At 41.1% G+C, this 20491-nt stretch overlaps 1 protein-coding gene across 6 annotated transcripts in view; it reads left to right on the top strand.

The window, feature by feature from the left end:
• The window catches only part of NSMAF (neutral sphingomyelinase activation associated factor), a 59242-nt gene that overhangs the window by 24038 nt on the left and 14713 nt on the right, over window positions 1-20491 (top strand). For 4 of the 6 annotated variants that reach the window (XM_061172152.1, XM_061172151.1, XM_061172150.1 and 1 more), the window contains exons 6-16: window positions 2298-2348; window positions 4882-4953; window positions 5252-5299; window positions 5404-5456; window positions 11535-11664; window positions 13327-13398; window positions 14899-15007; window positions 17041-17217; window positions 18259-18338; window positions 18998-19088; window positions 19188-19251. In XM_061172152.1, the coding sequence (XP_061028135.1) occupies window positions 2298-2348; window positions 4882-4953; window positions 5252-5299; window positions 5404-5456; window positions 11535-11664; window positions 13327-13398; window positions 14899-15007; window positions 17041-17217; window positions 18259-18338; window positions 18998-19088; window positions 19188-19251 (947 nt within the window). Of the gene's footprint in view, window positions 1-2297; window positions 2349-4881; window positions 4954-5251; window positions 5300-5403; window positions 5457-11534; window positions 11665-13326; window positions 13399-14898; window positions 15008-17040; window positions 17218-17298; window positions 17371-18258; window positions 18339-18587; window positions 18664-18997; window positions 19089-19187; window positions 19252-20491 lie in introns of those variants that run through there. The other 2 variants (XM_061172154.1, XM_061172155.1) reach the window with 2 other exon arrangements.

Below are 20491 nucleotides of genomic sequence, written 5' to 3'. Positions count from 1 at the left end.
GCCACCCTGCACCCACATAAAAGCTGCATTTTCAATACGTGATAAAAAGGTAGTTCACAAAAAGTGCCAGGTTCTCCCGCCTGCTGGGTAGCTGCCTGATGGCTTCATGAATTTCCTTTTCCTTTTTACAATGGTGTTTACACTGGATTCATTTATCTTGAAATGGTGGCAACCGCAGCTGCTGACCTCACCTCAATCAATGGTACATATCAAGTAATTCAACTTTTTCTCGTAATGTCATGACTTTGCTTCTCGGGAACACTGCCAGCATCACTAGTGGCACTTCGTGTGGGTCGCATGGTGTTACTCCAGGTTTACGATCTTACGCTAAACACGATGAAAAGTGCACAGCAACCAGGAGGGATCACTTTTTACTGTGAAGCCCGATTCACTGCTGCTTACGTGGAGATGAATAGCGTCCCGTAGCCTTCTGAGGTTACTCTCAACACTTGACCTCAGCGCAGTATCACGGGAGGCGGCTATGAAGTTATGACCGTGGTACAGTGTGAACTACGGTGAACGTATGCAGCTGTGATTTCATACTGCATCTTTACAGTTATTTACATTTCTCTCGACTAAGATTGGTGCCATCCATGTACGGTCTGTTAGCATGTGCATAAGTTTTGATAAGTTTTAACTTTTTATAATAGATTTGTGTATGTTTTATGGTTGTAAATGATATGATAGACTAGTATCTACATATATTTTATGCACTCATGACATAACAATTTCTTAATTTTTCTGATATTTCTAGGCTACACAGTTCATCTTCTTTCAAATTGTCCCAAATCTCCACAAACTTTTCCGGTATATTTACTGAAAACAATCCACATGTAAGTGGACCCATGCAGTTCACACCCATGTTGTTCAAGGGTTAGCTGTACTTAATTCCTCTGTAGATCTTTAAAAACTTACAGATGAGAGAGGAGTAGAGCTCATTACCACTGCCTCTTTGCTGTGAATCTCACCTTCCTCACCTTGGAAATGAAAGGGTAGAGGAGGTCAGCGCTGGCTCCACTCTCTGCGGAGCCCCAGCTCCTTGAAGTGTTCAAAGAAAAGGATCATTCTGTGATCGAGCAAGCGTGGGAAAAGCTGTGGGAAACAAAGATGCAGAGATTTCTTTACGCTAGGGCTGGACGCGAAGCGCTGAGATTCTCAAGGGGTGAATGGTCGGGAGCAGAGAGCCTCCGGTGGTTTTTGGGTCACTCAGCCCTCTTGCTCATGGCTCTTTTTAATGCATATTGAAAATTATTTTATGAAGCCTGGGAGATATCAGATTAGGTGATTTTCTAAGTCTGCCTTCGAAGATTCTAATAATTTTAGGAAGAAAACATTTCAGAGGCTATCTTTGACTTCATGTCGTTTTGACTGGCAGATATGAAAGCAGTTATGGCCGTCTGTCTGGGGAAGGAACCCCACTATTGACGATTCTGGTCCACGCCTGTGTTCTCATTATTTCTAGAGTATCGTTCTACACTGTCACTTTATTCTAGAAAGTCCATATCTTGAAAGGAGTAGGTACTTTTTCAGTTGAAAGTATGGTTTCCATTATAAAAGTATACATTTTAGTATAATTTTAATAAACTTGGGAATAAAGCCCCCAAATCCTTCCACCTCCTTTCAATAGTTTGTATAAGAGGTCTCGTATCAAATAAACTCAAAATCAGCTTTACATCAAGGCGTGACTAGATATAAGCTACTCTTGAAAGTATTAAGCTTCCTGGGTTAAGCACACAACCAAATAAACACAACTTTTGTGTTTTTTGATTACTTACCAGGTCACAGTGTTTCAGAAATATGTTACGGTTCTTTAGGCTTTTAGAGTTTTGCTTCCAAATATTCTTTTGCTGATAGAATAAAGAGGAGTGAGTGTGTGTGTGTGTGTGTGTCTGTCTGTCTGTCTGTGTCTGTCTAGAGAAGAGAGTTTTCTTTATGTTGATGAATGGATTTCATACCACAGTGACTTTGTTTTACTCATTTCTTAGAAAATCAGCCTTAGATTAGCTTCCTTCACTTGTCTGGTTACTGGGTACAAGTGATGACATTCATAAGACATCTTAGACATTGTATTTATCCAGCAGCGGTTGCTACCTTGTTGCCTTGATGAATCTCTTTTTAATTTAATGTTTGTTATTTTAACATCAGAACTTTAAAGCCATACTAATATTAATGCAAGTGCTTTTGGAAACAGATTATGTAACAATGATTTAAATTCGATTCATAACATCCTAATTAACAGTAACTCATTACTATGATAATGTTTAATTATTTTACAAGTATTGATTTGTCTTTCTCAGGTATATTTCATTAAAGAACACAACATTGTTGCACCATATAAAATAGAAAGGGTAAGTAAAGCTTTTCATTTATCCCCAGCAATTTACATAGTGATTTTGAGCAATAAGATTCTGTGTCTCTGTTCACTTCTTTAATGCAATATAATGGGTATTTAAAAGCTTGTTACCTAGCAGTTATAACAGAATTACCCAAGGGAATGACAGACTTTAGTCCAAGAGATTTCAATTAACTTTTTAACTTCAAAATAGGTGTGTCTATTAGGGGAAAAAAGAGCTTAAATTATTAGGTTAAAAGTTGAAATCAGAATATGCGTCATTTAAAAGATTATTTACTGGATATCACTGAGAACTTCTTTTAAATGTTTGAGAAATACTTATAGGCTATAAAATTACCCTTATTTAAGAGCTCAGTAATAATTTATAAATGCTGCTGATTGGGTAGAAGCTCTGAGGGGCCGTGAACACAGGACTTGTAAGTAGACGTTACATCCAACCATTCTGTGCTTTAATTAATGCTTTATGCTGCAGCTTAGTTTGCAGTAAAGGGATAACTCCTAGCAGAAGAGTTTACGAGACCTAGAGATGGGACTAGTGCTCCTATAAACGACACCTCTGAATTCGGAAGAGCCACCCTCTCTGAGCAGACGTCCGACAGGCTGGATGGCAGTTCCGGTCACAGGCCAGCCTGCGGGTTCTCAGCAGCAGCTTGGGGGGGACGCGCCAGCCACGTGCAGCCCCCTCTGAGTTTTATGTACAAGAAACATCTGCATGCGCCAGTCGCTCAGGAACGGAGAGTACTGAGATCTCGTCACTCACAGGCGGTGCTATTGGCACTTTGGGAAGGACGGTTCTTCATTGTGAGGGGCTGTCCCTTATATGACAGGCTGTTGCCACCCACGGAGTGCCCCCTCTGCACTGCCCCCCTTTGTCGTGTGGCACCACACATTGCCAAGTGCCCCGCAGGGGTGGTGGAACGCCCCCCCGCCCCCCAAGTTGAGAACCGCTGCCTGGTGTGCTCTCCCTGCAGAGGCTCTCCTGTCACCCACCTGAAGTGCAAAGCTGCTGAAAAGTTACGTAAAAGGAAATGAGTAAGGTTTTCTGAAGCAAAGAAAAGCTCTTGTGAATTAGGACACCAAAGGATTCTCAGGTTTAAAGGGGCGGGGTTGTGACTTCGACAATGATGATGAGACTTGGTAGAGTAGGAAGCCCCAGACCCTTGTTCCTCTTATGGAGAGACTGACTCAGTTCCCTTTGTGAGAAATCCAGAAACCAGTTAAGAGTGCCCTGCGCCCCAGGTGAGCATGAAATGAGCCACACTGAAGCTGTGGGAACACTGTAGCATCCTTTCACCGCAGTCCCTCCCCCGGCACTGTGTCACGTGACTGGAGGGGACTCCCAGCTCCCATCTTCTCCCTGGGGAGGGAAAGACAAGACGGGACCGTAGGTCCAATGTTCTGGCTTTTGGGGGCAGCTGCCTGAGGGTCTGGCTTCTGTCTCACCTGTCCTGGACCTCTGACAGGACCCCTAATGCTCTCGATGCCTGGGGACCCCTGGAAACAGGAAAGAGCTGGGCACTGTGCAGCTGCTCCGGGGGACCCTGCCCCAGAGACACAGGCAGATACAGCCCAGGAGACTCACCCTCAGGGGAAAGAGAAGAGTGCAGCTTGTGACACATGAAATTAACTGTCACAGCACTTGCACACCCAGCCTCAGAGCACCTGAGTGTGTGAAGCCAGCACTGACAGGACTGACAGGAGAGACTGACGGCAGCACAGGACAGAGGACACTTCTGTCCGTGCCCCACCGTCAGTAATGGGTAGATCATGCAGACAGAAGGTCACTCAGGAAACGGAGGACTCGACCAGCACTAACCAGATGGACCTCACAGACACAGAACATCCTGCCCAACAGTAGCAGGACACACACTCTTCTCACGTGCACACGGGACCTTCTCCAGGACAGGTCACAAAACAAGTCAACAAATCTAAGAAGATTACAACCACCGTGGAGTGAAATCAGAAATCCATAGCAGCAGGAAAACTCACACGGATGTGGAAATTAAACGACACTCTTGAACAGCCAATGGGTCAAAGAAATAAAAAAGAAATTAGACTCAAGAGGGAGGGGATATAGGTATACATATAGCTGATCCACTTTGTTGTAGAGTCGAAACTAACACAACATTGTAAAGCAATTAGAATCCAATAAAGAAGTAAAAGAACAAAAACCAAAAAACCTCAAGATGATCAAAACGAAAACAGAACATACCAAAACTGAGAAGATGCAGCAAAAGCAGTCCTAGGAGGGAAGTTTAGTGTTAAACGCTTACCTTGAAGATCTCAAATTAAAAAACCTAACTATACACCTCAAGGAACCAGAAAAAGAAGAGCAAACTAAGCCCAAAATTAGCAGAAGGAAGGAAATAGTAAATATAGCAGTAAACCCAACAGACTGCTCCCCCGGGGCCCTCATTCTGTGCGGGCTGCGGGAGGACATGCCAGGCAGGTCCCTGCACAGGTCAGCAGGGGGCTGCAAATGTCTTAAAGTGATGGGTCCTGACGTGCTTGGTCTCCCTCTTTTTTAGGGCACAATGGAATATGTCTTCGAGTTGGATGTTTCAGGGAAGGTGGAAGATGTCGTGGAGACATTGCTTCAGGTAAGCCAGGGCTTTTCTCAGACATTCACTGGCAAACTGAGGCATAAACTTTTTTTTTAAAGAATTTCATACTCATATGTCTTACCAAAACCATAACCTTTTGTATAAATCTGAAGCAGATTTACTTGAATATGTTGAACTTGAAAACTATACATTAGGAAGAAGCCATAGATATATCAGAGTCATTCTTACCTGTTACTAAGTAACAGAATGGTGGTTGTGTTTCATTGTTTCTAAGGAAATATCTTCAAAGCATCTGAGAGAAAAAATAAATTCATGTATATTTATATAATTGTAGCTTCACAGAGCATCCTGTCTGGACAAACTTGGGGACCAAACCGCTATGGTAAGAGTTTCTAAAGATCTGTATCTTTATTGTGAATGAACGTGTATTGATATGTCACTTATAAATCCTTATGTCCATACTTTTTAAATGATTCTGTTTTAAAGATTACAGCCATTTTGCAGTCCCGTTTGGCTAGGACGTCATTTGACAAAAACAGGTAAGTTTTCAATGATTTTGTTTCCTGATGACAAAAACAGTGGCATCGTCACCTCGTGCCTCATTCAGTGTGTCCAGAACCGATAGTGGATGTTACCACCTGCCTCACCCCAAGCCTGCGTGTTTGGGGGAATGGCCCCGGCGTCAGTGCCAGGGCAGCGCCAGGGGCCTCCTTGCCACTTCTCCCAGCTGACACCTGTCCGTCAGAAAGGCCTGGTGCCGGGTGCTCTCCACCATCTTCCCGGTCTACGAGCTTCTGTCTTTCCACATGTTAGTGCCTCCGTTCAGGCCACCAGCCCCTGCCACTAAGATCACGGTGACAGCGTTTAGCTTGTCCCCAACTCCAGCCTTCCCTGCTCCAATCCTGTTTTCCTCACTGTGTCGAATGTACTTTTAAAATTCATTCTTTCTAAAGAACTTATTTCTTTATACCACTTGTCTGTTTGAAACTCTTCCAGACTTCCATTGCTTTCAGGGTAAAGTCTTAGCCTCACCTGCACACGGGGCGCTCTGGTTTAGCCTTTGTTACTGGTCCGGCCGCCGGTGGCTCTTGAATGCTCTGCTCTGGATCTCTGCGTTCTGTGCGATTCCCGAGGTGCCTTATGGCCTCCTGCCTCTGAGCCTCTGCTCAGAACACTCAGCCTCCTGCCTCTTCTGCACCTGCCCAACTCTTCCTTACTCTTCTCATTTCAGCTGAGCTGGCAGTTGTTCTGGAAAGTCTTTCCCGTCCCGTCAGGCTGTGTTAGGTACCTTCCTAAGGTGTCCTGCAGGGACCTAGAGACCACATTCTTACTGATCTAATGGAGTTTTGTTTCGGTTTTTGGTTTTGGGGTGTGTGGGGTTTTTTTGTTTGTTTGTTTTTGGGTTTTTTTGGCTTTTCTAAGTATCCAATGTATTTTCTGCAAGTAAGTATACTTTTATATTAACCTGTTCTCTTATTTGTTTCTTGCCTTATTTTAAGTAGATTTCCTTCTATTAAGTAGATTTGGGCTATTTGTCTGTATCTCCATCTGCAGTACCACTGTATGAATTACTGTAGCTTTAGGACAACTCTTAATATCAGGCAGTGCAGGGTCCTGCACCATATTTCCCTTCTTAACTTATGTCTTCACTGTTCTTGGTCTTACGCACTTCTGTATAAATTTAGAATCAGTTTGTCAAGTTTCATAAAGGAAAAGCCTGCTGGGATTTTGACTGTGATTGCAGTGACTCTTTGCATTTATTTAAGTCTTCTTCATGATTTTTCTTTATAAACTTCTTTCTTCTCTTGTGCTAGATTTATTCCAAGTACTTCGTATTTTTGATGGTGTTGTAAATGATATCCTAAAATATTTCATTTTATTGTTGATACTTAGAATGTAGTAGATTTTTGTGTATTCGTTTTGTTTTCAGCAACCCTGCTAAACATTGTGATCCATTCCATTAACTTTACATATAGATTCTCTAATATGTACAAAATCTTATGTAGCGATTGTTTCAGTCTCTAGTCACTAGATATCATTTTTATCTTAATATTTATTTTTAGATTTTTGTATTTGGAATCCTCAGGCCTAGGACAAAGTAGAAAGTAGTGGTTGAATAGATTCATTTATGGATTATTATGTGCTAGGCTTTTGCTAGAAGCTTATGTGTATAAATGAGATTCGTTTGTAATATTCTGTTTTATTGCTACCTTTGTGAGATTTGTGACCCTTACACTACATTTTAAAATGTTAAAGAATTTGCCAGAAAAGCCATCTGGCCAATAACGTGTTTTCTGTGTTTATGTTTGTTTACTTCTTTTTCTGTTTCACCTATATAGCATTAATTTTCTTTTCATTTTTGTACTTGTAGGATATATTAGTTAAATGTTGGGAGGAAAGAATAGCTTCCATCTTAGGAAGGAAAAGGAGTAATAAGAATTAGTTTCTTTTGGCCTACTTAGAATGCGTAATTTTTCTAAGTAGCAATTTCGACTTTAATCCTGGGCTTCAGCATGACATTAATTTTAAAAATGGTTCACTATGGGACTTCCCTGGTGGCGCAATGGTTAAAAATCCGCCTGCCAATGCAGGGGACACGGGTTCAAGCCCTGGTCCGGGAAGATCCCACACGCCGCGGAGCAACTAAGCCTGTGAGCCACAACTACTGAGCCCGTGGGCCGCAACTACTGAAGCCTGCGCGCCTAGAGCCTGTGCTCTGCAACAAGAGACGCCACCGCAATGAGAAGCCCGCGCACCACAATGAAGAGTAGCCCCCGCTCGCCGCAACTAGAGAAAGCCTGCGCACAGCAACGAAGACGCAACACAGCCAAAAATCAATACATTAAAAAAAAAAAAAAAGGTTCACTATGAAACTTTTGATTTATCCAGTCTCCAAAGTGTTAGGCTGAAGAATTTGGGGAAGACTTTTTTGCAGCATGAAGTGAGATATTTCAGGATTGTATACTTCCTCTAAAAGAAAGAAGGTAAATTTTTGCTGAGATGAATTTTCATCATACTTCCAAGGAAATGCTTTTTTATTGAAACTGTATTTATTTTTCCCTATTGTTCATTCTGAAAAAGTTCAAGTCCTCACAAGTTGAAAGATAATATAGTGAACACAGATACCCTATGAGTCACCAAGCGTTAATTTGTCAACATATTGCTGAATTTGCTTCGGTTCTTACATGCTCATGGTCCTGCTTGCTGTGTGTGTGTTTGTGTGTGTGTGTGTGTACATGTATAAATAATGCATATATGTCTATATATATGTTATATGTATGTATATATGTATAGCTGATGTGCATATGTATGTACGTTTGTGTGATACATATAAAATATATGCATACAACTTTTCCCTGAACCATTTGAAATGACACTGCAAGACTTCCTGACACTTCACCCGTAACTAATTCAACATGTATCTATCACAAGAAAGTTCTCTGACATTCCTCCGTACTGTTATAACACTCAAGTAGCAATATTCTGTATGCCGGGTAATTTATAGCTCCATATTCAGGTTTCCCCATTTGTACCCCAAAATGTCCTCTTTAAAATACTTTGGACTAATTTAGATTTAAAGAAAAGATGTAAAGACAGTGCAAAGAGTTCTTTTCCCCTCATCCAGTTCCCCCATTATTATATGTTTAGTGGGTGTGGATGCTGTAATCCTAGATTTGTTGGCTGTAATCCTAGATTTTTTATTTTTTTGATGCTATTGAAATTTTATTTTCCAATTATTTGTTACTGGTATATAGAAGTAGTTTTTTGTTGTTGTTTTTTATTTTTTTGTTTTTTTAGAAACAATGACCTTGTATCCTGTGACTTTTCCAAATTCAGAATTTACTCATTAGTCCTAGCAGATTTTTTTGTAGATTCCATAGAGTTTTCTATATCCATAATTATTTAATCTGTGAATAATGACAGTTTCACAGAAATACTTGTGGCTTTTATTTCTACTTCTTGCCTCATTGCACAGTTTGATGAATAGACGCAGTGGGAGCAGACATTCTTGCCTTGTTCTTGATCTTACAGGAAAAGGGTTTAATGTTTCACCATTAAAGAATGATGCCAGCTGTAGGTTTTTCATAGATGCCCTTTATCAGAGTGAGGAAGTTTCTTTTTAATCCTGGTTTGCTGAGAGTATTTTCAAAAATAGGTTTAGAATTTTGTTAAGTACTTTTTGTGCATTTATTGAGATGATCTTTTTTTTCTTTAATTCTGTTAATGTGAATTATGTTGTTTTTTCAGTGTTAAAACAACCTTGTATTCATGGGATAAATCCAACTTGCTTATGATGTATTGTTCTTTTTACATATTGCTGGATTTGCTTTGCCAGTATTTTGTAAAGGATTTTTGCATCTCTGTTTATGGATATTGCTCTGTAAATCTTAGTGTATTTGTGAGGTTTTGCCATCAGGGTTATGCTAGCCACATATATGAGTTTAGAAATGTCCCTTTATCTTCTGTTTCCCGAAAGAGTTTGTGTAGGATTGTATTTCTTGCTTAAATTTTTAACCACATTTACTGGTGAAGCCATGTAGGCCTGAAGTGTTCTTACTTGGTCAATCTATTTGCTTGACACATAGGACTAGTTAGGTTGTCTGTTTCTTCTTTTATCTATTTTGGCAAGCTGCATTTTTCAAAACCTTTGTCCAGTTCATCCAAGTTGTCAGATGCTGGCATCAAGTTGTTAATGTCCTCTGAACGTCAGTAGGATCTGCAGTTATGGTCCCTCTTTCATTCCTTACGTTGATGCTTTATGTTTTTTCTTTATCAGTATTGCCAGAGGTTTGCCAATTTTATTAACCTTTTTAAAGATCCAACTTTTGACTTTATTGATTTTTCTCTATTTTTATATAAAAATCATTTTATATAAAATTGATTTCCACGCTTATGATTTCCTTCCTTCAGCTTACTTTGGGTTTAACTTGTTCTCTTTCCAGCTTCCTACAAAGTTTAGATCACTGATTTTAGACCTTCTTTTATAAGTAGGACTAGAACATAAATTTACCTCTAAGCACTGCTTAGCTGCATCCCTCAGATTTTGATTTTTTTTTTTTGGTTTTTTTTTTGGTTTTTTTTTTTAATTTTTATTTATTTATTTATTTATTTATGGCTGTGTTGGGTCTTCCTTTCTGTGTGAGGACTTGCTCTAGTTGCAGCAAGCGGGGGCCACTCTTCATCGCGATGCGTGGGCCTCTCACTATTGCGGCCTCTCTTGTTGCGGAGCACAGGCTCCAGACGCGCAGGCTCAGTAATTGTGGCTCACAGGCCCAGTTGCTCCGCGGCATGTGGGATCTTCCCAGACCAGGGCTCGAACCCATGTCCCCTGCATTGGCAGGCACATTCTCAACCACTGCGCCACCAGGGAAGCCCTGATATGTTTTTATTATCATTCATATGAAATATTTCATAATTTCCTTTGTCATTTCTTCTTTGACCCGTTGGGTTTCTTCTTTGGGTTATTTAGAAGTATGTTGTTTATCTTCTCTGTATTTGGGGATCTTGTTACTGTTGTATTGTTATTGATTTCTAATCTAATACTCTCTTGGTTCAGAGAGTATATGGTTCAGTCTTTTTTTTTTTTTTAATAAATTTATTTATTTAATTTATTTATTTTTGGCTGCGTTGGGTCTTCGTTGCTGCGCGCGGGCTTTCTCTAGTTACGGTGAGCGGGGGCTACTCTTTGTTGCGGTGCGTGGGCTTCTCATTGCGGTGTCTTCTCTTGTTGTGGAGCACGAGCTCTAGGCACTTGGGCTTCAGCAGTTGTGGCGCACAGGCTCAGTAGTTGTGGCTCACGGGCTCTAGAGCGCAGGCTCAGTAGTCGTGGCGCACGGGCTTAGTTGCTCCGCGGCATGTGGGATCTTCCCGGACCAGGGATCGAACCCGTGTTCCCTGCATTGGCAGGCGGTTTCCCAACCACTGCGCCACCAGGGAAGTCCCAGAGGGGACTTCTTTTTAGCTCAGTTATTTAACTAAGTAATTGCCTTAAACTCTTGATGATTTGGTTGTTTCCCTTCTATTATTTTTTTAAATTAGTAAAGCAGAACGAAAATGGACTTTTTTGATGAGTTAACATAATTTAGGAGGGAGTGGTGATCACCTTTGACTGGTTTTACTGCAGTAGATCCACAAAAGACTGTACGCTGGAACTGACATGCAAGTAATTGTAATTATGTACTCATAGCCTTATAGAATGTGGTGTGAAGTAAGTGCTACCCATGCCAAAACAGTTTCTATGACAATAAAATAGGTCTTAATGACACAAAAATAGAAAATTATGTTAATGTAAGAGTAGTTTCAAGGCCGACTTATTTGGGGAGGAGTGAAGAGTACCAGTAACAGGGTTGTTTGGTATTGTTTACTTGTCTGTCTTCTCTTCTTTGATACATAACCTCATCTGCTTTTAAAAAAATCAAGTATTCATTATACCATTGAAAAGAAAGTCAGTTTTATTTAGGCGACTGATTTATATCACCAGTTTTCTTGTATCAAATGCAGTGTTTAGACACCTGTTCTGCAGAGTCACTTTGTAGCTCCCTCATATAAAGTTAAATCTAGGAAGTAGATCGATTTCTGATTTTTTCTTGCTTTTGCTGGAAAAAACATATTCTCAGATTCCAAAGTGTTTCTGAAAAGCTGCACATGGAATGCAAAGCAGAAATGGTGACACCTCTGGTGACGAATCCTGGCCACGTGTGCATCACTGACACCACCCTGTATTTCCAGCCTCTCAATGGGTACCCGGTAAGTAGTCTGCAGGCTAGCGGAGGGCTCCTTTGGTATTCCCGTTTGCATCTTCAAGCTCTCTTTCCTGTGAACTTGACTTGACAGTTAGAGTGTTCTCACATTTTGGGGAGGGTCAGAATTACCCCCCGTCCCCATCCAGCGTCTGGTATTTAACAGGATCCCCGGGTAATCCTGATGCACCCTCACCCGTGTTTGAGCTCTTCTGACTTACTTTCTGTTACTTTGGGGGGAAAAGAAACCCCGCCCCTTCCAATTTTAGTAAAGGGTCATGAGGGGTTTATACCTTTCTACTCGGAAGCACTTCTGCAAGAGAGCAATGAAATACACTAAGGTTAAGAAGAGATGGATGTTTTCTGTGTACTTGCTTATATGTACACCTAGTTATATTTCTCATTTTCCCTTAATTACAAACCAAATCAGTAGATCTGCACCTGTCCCAGAGGAGCAGTAAGAAGTGGCCTCTCCAGCCAGTGCAGAGCTGCATGTGGCACTGCTGTCACTGGGCAGCTGCAGTCCTGCTGCTATGATGCTGGAAGCATCTCCTCTTGCACGATGACTTTAGACTCACGAGGCCAGACAGTAAAGATGAATTCAGATTTCTGCACTAAAACTCGTAAACACTGGCGGCTTTATCTAGATACGGACCCTTTTCAGAGTGGTTCATTGAAAGAACAGAAACCCTAGTACTCTGCTGGTGCAGTTGGACCGTTTGGCAGGTAGCTTCAAGAACAGGAGTGTTTTCTGCCATGGAAGAAATTCTCCAGGCTGGTCAGTCATTACATGTCACTGAAACGTGAACACTTTCCTAAGTGAAAGGTGATGCTGTAACAATTCTGTCCACCAGGTGGTGGGGCACACGCGCCAGGCCCTCCAGTGGACACAGTACACGTTGCTGATGGCATTCTTTGTGGCGTCATCAATTGGCTGGACCAACGCTGTTGCTGTGGCTTGGGTCAATACTTGAGCAACAATATCTGAGTATAAGCCACAGCTTCAGGGTCCCGGGTCTGGGCTGGGGGCCTTGGCCAGTCTTCAGGCAGCTTCCACGGCTACACTCCCTGCGTCTGCAGGCTCTCCCTCCCTCTTACTTGGGGGGAGGAGGGTGGACCTGTCGCCTTTTAGCCAATCTCAGTACCTTTTACGACCTTGTTCCTCTCTCACTAGCATTTTAAGGCTCCAGAGAAGCGAGAAAATTTTCCTCCTTACAAAGTTTAGAGGCCCTGCTTTATACTATAGCTGTTTATGAGCCTTATTACACTGTAGTTTAAGGAGCTAAAAGACAGGATTCTAAAAAAAAAAAAAAAAAAAAGCTGTATGTCAATTCTGAGCAAACCGTAGGTCTATAAAAATAGGAAAATTCCTGAGAGGAGGTCTACACCAATCCTTTAATATTTCTTACAACTCAGCAACCCTGCAGAAACCTGAAAGCTAGATGCCTGCATTATCATCCTGGGGGGTACCGGCGGGGGTGGTGGTCCACGGTCACAAAGCTAGTGAAAAGGGCAGACCGGCGTGTAAAGTGAGGCATGCCCTGTTCTCAGAGCTCACTTTCCAGGTGTTCAGGTGTGACCCATCGGGAAGTTAAGATGGGGCAGCTGAAGGGCAGCTTCTAATTGTGTCAGAATCTTGACGTTTGAGATTGTCTTTCTACTTTTAAAGAAACCCATGGTCCAGATAACACTCCACGACGTCCGCCGCATTTACAAGAGGAGACACGGTCTCATGCCTCTGGTGAGTTCGAGGGGAGCATCCCCTCTAGAGGATGACTGTCTTATCTTCGGTTTGGCCAGTGGTTTACTGGCCTGCACCCACCTCGGGCTCGTCTGAAAGTCACGGGTGTTTGTGTGTGAGCAGAGGGGCCCTGAGGCCCGCCGCCCCTTCTTCTGGCTGCGCTGGAAGTTTATGAAGGAGCGGCTCTCTGTAGGGGGAGGTGCTGTTGGGAAAAAGGCTTTGGCTCCAAGAGCAGGTGGCCTCAAGTGCCCTTGAGTTTCTCCCTCCCGAGTTCTCGGGGTCCTCCTGGGTTTGTGTGGGGATAATGGACGCAGAACTGGTCCAGTGATCCTTGCTGTCACCCAGTTACAGCAGCGAGGTCTCCGAGCAAAGTTTGGAAGCTGCGACAACAGCTCTCAGTGGAACTGTAGTATCCTCACGGTTAACTTGTATTAATTCAGCCTTCAGGCTTGCTGAGAGGGAGAAATGGATAAAATAACCATTTCAGTCACCTGGGCGGTCCTCCCGCCATTCTCCTGAATAAGCCCGTGTCCACACTTCTGCGAGTCTCACACGCTTACTGCAGAAACCAGTCCCCATGGAAGGTGTGACTCCAAGGGATTTTAGCTTGACATCGATATAAATCTATTTGTTCTCCTTCAAAGATTAACCAGTAAGTTGGTGGCATTACAAGAGCATTGTGGATATTTAAGCATCTCATTTTGGTGTTTTGTATTTATGAAATTTAACTGTTTTCCTGCCTATTTTACGTAAAAGGCGATTCTCCATTTCCAGTGCCAACAGAGGATTAGAGAAACAGATTCTATTAAAAATCTCCTCCTCCTTTGGGTATAGAGATGCAGTCAGAAAAAGAAGAAATTGGCATTGATTAAGTACCTTCTGCCTACTGGGCAATTTATGTACAATATTCGTTTGTCAGTGCAGTCCCTGTGAGGTAGACGATACCCTGTTTTACACAGGAATTGCGACTCCAGGAGTTCACTCCCTCGCTTCCCTCACTAGCAACGCTGGAAGCCTGTATCTGAACCTAGGGCAGCGCTGCGCTTTCATCCCTTCTCTGTCTAGTCCTGTCCCGTCTCGGCTTCACCCTCACAACATTCACGCAGCTCATAGTTTTCTTAAAATAACTGCATCCTACTAATTAAATGAGTTATTCAATTATCAGTTTGTTAAGTTGACATAATTATGATTTAATTTGTAAAAGAAAGCTAAACCTTTGTCTCTGAAGAAGATAGGTGAAGACACGTATCAGCTAATTTTGAATTTCGACATAATAAACTCACAAATGCTGTCATCAGTAAAGATCCTCAAGGCCAAAAGGGATTTTGTAAAGTTTAGCTGAGACACACGTCTTGTCCTTATAAATCGAATTTATTGCTGGGGAATATGCATACAAGACCTACAAATAAAAAATGCAAGTGTTTAGTTGAAAGGCTTTTGTACCTGCGTCACTCACATTGAGACGCCGTTTGTTTTCTTCTTCTCTTTCTGGATTTGTAGGGCTTGGAAGTGTTTTGCACGGAAGATGATCTGTGCTCCGACATCTACCTGAAGTTCTATGAACGTCAAGACCGAGACGGCCTCTATTTCTACATTGCTGCTTATCTAGGTTTGGCGCTCACTCTTCATTGTATCTGTTCATGTGAAGGCAGTTCAACTCCCGAGTAACTGGGATGGGAAGTAAGAGGAGAACAGTGCTGTATCTAGAATCGCCTCTCTGTGGTTCTGCTTATTTCTTCTCACCAGTAACTATAGTTAGCAGAATGGCATATTGAAAATTAAGGGAAATATAAATGAAGTTTGGTAATAGTTCACTCCAATCCTGTGTTTTAAAAACTTTTGATAAATATATTTAAATGTTTTTTTGTATCTTAACAACCCCCAAGTTGAATGGATTATATAAGAATCCACCTAATTATTTTTATGTCCAGTCCTGTCTTATGTTAGTTCATGAAAACCAGGACTCAGTTTCTTCATGTGAGACAGTGAGTTACCCAGTCATGTGTCTGTGATCATTAATTGTGGTCTTAATCACAAAGCTGGAAAACGGTACAAAAGGAACACGTGAACCTTCTATGCTCAGTATGGTACCGTGGGACTCAGTTTGCTTATAACTAATACTTCCTCAATCTTCCATGGGAAATGTGAATTTTCCCACTTTTATCAGAGAGAACACCTGTATTTTTCTTTTCAAGCATAAACATTAAGTTGTATGGTTGAATTAAATTATTCTTGTTTTCAAAATGGCCAGATGACTAGAATGGAATGATTTTTTAAAATCAACGTTGGGATTTTATTAATACCATCTTAGTTTGCTGTTCCCGTGTGCAGTGAAACCGTTTATGAGACATATAGTGAGTTACTCCCTTAGAAAAGAAGTTTTCTCTCAAGGAGGAATAGTTTATTTTCAATAAAGAACATATTTTACAGTAGGTTTAGAGTTCATATTTTTTTTCTTCTCTCACTAAGTTATTCAGTTTAACTTAATGCTTAAGTATAGCTTTGGTATAAGTTTACTGTTATCTCCTGCCTCCTGATTTAATTTTTTTCATTTAATTTTTCTAACTATAACAAGATGACAACAAAAAACTCAACTTTCATGGTGAGTCCTAAAATCTCAAGTCAAAAAACTTGCCATGGCCTAAAAGGTCTGCTTCTGTGAAGCGTCTGTTCTCTCTGAGTTTATTCCTGAGATTGTTCAGACTTTTCTCTGAGACGTTCTGAGAGTGGAAAATCAGAGGATAATTGTTTCGAGTTTTTAAGCCCTTTCCTGGTGGCTGATTAGAGAAGAAACTTGGCAAAGTATATAAGAATAAATATTGAATCCGCAAATGAGTTAGATAAGCTTGATGCAGCCAGTACAAAGCTGAAAGCAGGATTTTCTAAACAAAATAGAGCAGTTGACTCATTTTACAGGAACGTTATCATTGGTGCCACACCATCTGTGGTTCCTTCTTTCCTGAGGTTATTTCTGGGGGGTCCTTCTGGTCCTTCTAGTTTGAGAAATCTGACAGATACCTGTTTTCTCCTTCAGCAGTTTCTATTCTTTTCCTTATTCCTCACTTGCATAAATAATACGTAGTCAGTGACAAATTAGCCGTAATACCCCGCTTCCAGATCTGAAAGAAAACTAAAAGATTGTTTCGTTTTACTTTTCATAAGACATGGAGGAAATGAGCTTTTACAAATGGTCATGGCTTCTTAAAGGCATTAAAACTCGAGCATGTTTGGAAGGATTCTTTGTTAGTACATATTGTGGACTATACATAAATGTAGTAAATGTTACATATATTACCATATCATATTTATGTATTTGCTCCATACTTTCATATTTGTTTTATATCATATATTTCATAGATGTGATATGTTTTATATCATATATTTAGTAGATATGAGATGTTTTATATCATACGTTTAATAATTTCCCTCCTGGATCTTGGAGATGCTCATTCATACTTGACAGAACAACTCTTTGGTGAAAACAAACTGTAGCCTACTTTTCTGTTTTTAAAATGTACTTTCCAAAGATGGGTTGAAGGGTCTACACTGAAAGCCTCTGTAGCGCCTCCACATGCTGAGTGACCGTTGCCCGCACACGTGGAGCTCAGTGTGACCCGGGCCTGTCCTCACCTGTCCCCCCAGAGCACCACGTGGCGGAGCGCACGGCCGAGGGCTACACGCTGCAGTGGCAGCGCGGGCTCCTGTCCAACTACCAGTACCTGCTGCACCTCAACACGCTGGCCGACCGCAGCTGCAACGACCTCTCCCAGTACCCCGTGTTCCCCTGGGTCGTCGGCGACTACAGCAGCTCCGAGCTGGGTGCGTGCCACAGAGCCGGGCTTTCAGAGCAAAGAACACGTTCCCTCCTAGAACCACGCTGTGATTCGTGAACAGAGGAGAACCCGTTTGATTTCATTACTCAGGATGGCCCGTCTCCATGCCACGATACTGGATGGGTGGCATGGGAATTACGTGTGTGCTATATGTTTTCTCTACTGTCTCTGAATTTTTTTTAATTCTAAAAAAAACTACTCACATACTTCTTGAAAGCCACACCCAGAAGACATGCATGGGATCTTCAGCCAGTGTTACCACTGCTACCAATAAGTACTATGTTTTCAAATACTTAAGTTTTCACTTTGAAAATTGCGCCTCAGGTTACCATATTATTTTTCAATTCACATTAAAAAATGTGATTACCAAACGTAATAGCTGTTCATTAAAGAACACTTAGAAAGTACTGAAATACTCAAAGAAGGAAATAAGACTCATCAATAATTACATTACCGAGAGGAGAACCATTTTAACTTTGTGGTATATATACTTCTTTCTCTCTCTCAAATTATTTTACCAAAAATGTGATTGTACTGTAATTTTATTTTGTCATATCTTAAAATTAGATATTGTGAACACTAAATTACTTTTGACAGTTCACTGATTGCACCCTTGTAGTTGAAATAGGTAACAGATCTTCTAGGAATATAATTTATTTATCTGATAATATTCAGGTCCCCAGTTCTCAAATTATGCTATTATCACAGAAAAATAATATTCACTATAATTCAAACTTAAAAAGTAAATTTTGGTAGAATAATGGCTTTTGAAATTTATTTTTCGTTGTTGTTTTACTTGGAATATAGTTTTTTTTTATCAGTAGGTCTTCAAATTCTAACCTTTACAGCTATATTAATAATCATCGGAAATATTAATTCTAATGGATCTGTCTCAATTTTTAAAAAGCTATTTATTGTTTGGAAATAAATGTGCATGTGAATTCGTTCAGGGAGATAATGTTATTAAGTATAAGCTTGTTTGCTTTATTTATTTTAAGTAATTTTTTAAAATTTATTTCTTTTATAGATCTGTCAAATCCAGGAACCTTCCGGGATCTCAGTAAGCCAGTAGGGGCCCTCAACAAGGAACGTCTGGAGAGGCTGCTGGTACGTGGACTCAGATTCCTGGTGTCTAAGCAACCCGGGAGCCTTGGCGTATGTTTTGTTTGTTTGATTGTTTTTGTTGGTTTTTAAAAATTTATTTATTTACTTTGTGGCCACACCACACAGCATGTGGGATCTTAGTTCCCTGACCAGGGATTGAACCCCCTTCCCCTGTGTTTTTATAGTGCCTGGAACTCGTTTCTTCAAGACTTAGGGGAAGTATACCTGGCGAGACCGAAGTTTCTGAGCGTATTCTCTCTGCCTGCTGCCTTCCTTCCCCTGTGAATTTAGCTGCTCACCATCTGCATTTTTGCTTACAATTCAGGAGGTAGGAAGCTGAGGCGATCACAGGTTGACCCATTTATTTTCACGAAGGTGCTCTCTGGTGAACTGCACAAGAGATGCATAAAATTTCTTCTTTTCAGTCCTGCCCCAACAGACATTGTTACCATGAGGCCAAGAAAACCAAGATACTTGTCACAAGAATGCTGTGTTTACTCAGATTTTCCCCCCTCTTTTTTATCTTCTCCTTTTTCCTCTTTAGGAGAGAAATTAGGGGCTAGAATGCGTCCAAGCCATGATTTCCTTAGGCTTTTACTACTGGAGTCGGTTATTGTCTTCACAGCCAACACTCAGCAGGACTTTTTCTCCCTGTGTTGTAGACACGCTACCAGGAGATGGCGGAGCCCAAGTTCATGTACGGCAGCCACTACTCCTCCCCGGGCTACGTGCTGTTTTATCTGGTCAGGATTGGTAAGACCTCCTCACCGTCACTCCCAGGAAAATGTTACTTCACGTGGACTCTTCAGCGGTTCTGTGATCTTGCTTAACGCTGATTTTTTTCCCCTCTAGCACCCGAGTATATGCTGTGTCTGCAGAACGGAAGATTCGACAACGCAGACAGAATGTTCAACAGGTCCGGCATAAATGCCTCACTTACCACGTTTTAAACCTTCTCATTATGCATGTACAATGCGTTTATTTCAAAAAACCAGATATAAACAAAAATGGAAGGAAATGAATAAAAACACTACAGTAATTGTTGTATCTGTTCCTCTCAGGCTTTGTGTAGTCGTGTGTGTGTGTAAATGTGAGAACATATTTTATTTTTTAACATCTTTTTTTTCTTTTTGATATTTGTTCAATTGTGTAAGTATATTTTTTTAACATCTTTATTGGAGTATAATTGCTTTACAATGGTGTGTTAGTTGCTGCTGTATAACAAAGTGAATCAGCTATACATATATCCCCATATCTCCTCCCTCTTGCGTCTCCCTCCCACCCTCCCTATCCCACCCTTCTAGGTGGTCACAAAGCACCGAGCTGATCTCCCTGTGCTATGCGGCTGCTTCCCACTAGCTATCTATTTTACATTTGGTAGTATATATATAAGTCCATGCCACTCTCTCACTTCGTCCCAGCTCAGCCTTCCCCCTCCCCATGTCCTCAAGTCCATTCTCTATGTCTGTGTCTTTATTCCTGTCCTGCCCCTAGGTTCTTCAGAGCGATTTTTTTTTTTTTAGATTCCATATATATGTGTTAGCATACGGTATTTGTTTTTCTCTTTCTGACTTACTTCATTCTGTATGACAGACTCTAGGTCCATCTACCTCACTACAAATAACTCAATTTCATTTCTTTTTATGGCTGAGTAATATTCCATTGTATATATGTGCCACATCTTCTTTATTCATCTGTCGATGGGCACTTAGGTTGCTTCCATGTCCTGGCTATTGTAAGCAGTGCTGCAGTGAACATTGTGGTACATGACTCTTTTTGAATTATGGTTTTCTCAGGGTATATGCCCAGTAGTGGGATTGCTGGGTCGTATGGTAGTTCTATTTTTAGTTTTTTAAGGAACCTCCATGCCGTTCTCCATAGTGGCTGTATCAATTTACATTCCCACCAGCCGTGCAAGAGGGTTCCCTTTTCTCCACACCCTCTTCAGCATTTGTTGTTTATAGATTTTTTGATGATGGCCATTCTGACTGGTGTGAGGTGATACCTCATTGTAGTTTTGATTTGCATTTCTCTAATGATTAGTGATGGAGAACATATTTTAAATACAGTCTTTTTGTCCTGGCTTTTGTATTTTATAGCCTTTTGTTAGATCTTGAAGTTTTCCCCATATTATTGGATGTTCTTCAAAACGGTGA

This window comes from Eubalaena glacialis, chromosome 17, assembly GCF_028564815.1.
Source record: "Eubalaena glacialis isolate mEubGla1 chromosome 17, mEubGla1.1.hap2.+ XY, whole genome shotgun sequence".
NCBI classification, from domain to species: Eukaryota; Metazoa; Chordata; class Mammalia; order Artiodactyla; family Balaenidae; genus Eubalaena; species Eubalaena glacialis.
Note: the sequence above shows the minus strand (reverse complement) of the source record. Positions and strands in the feature narration are given on the sequence as shown.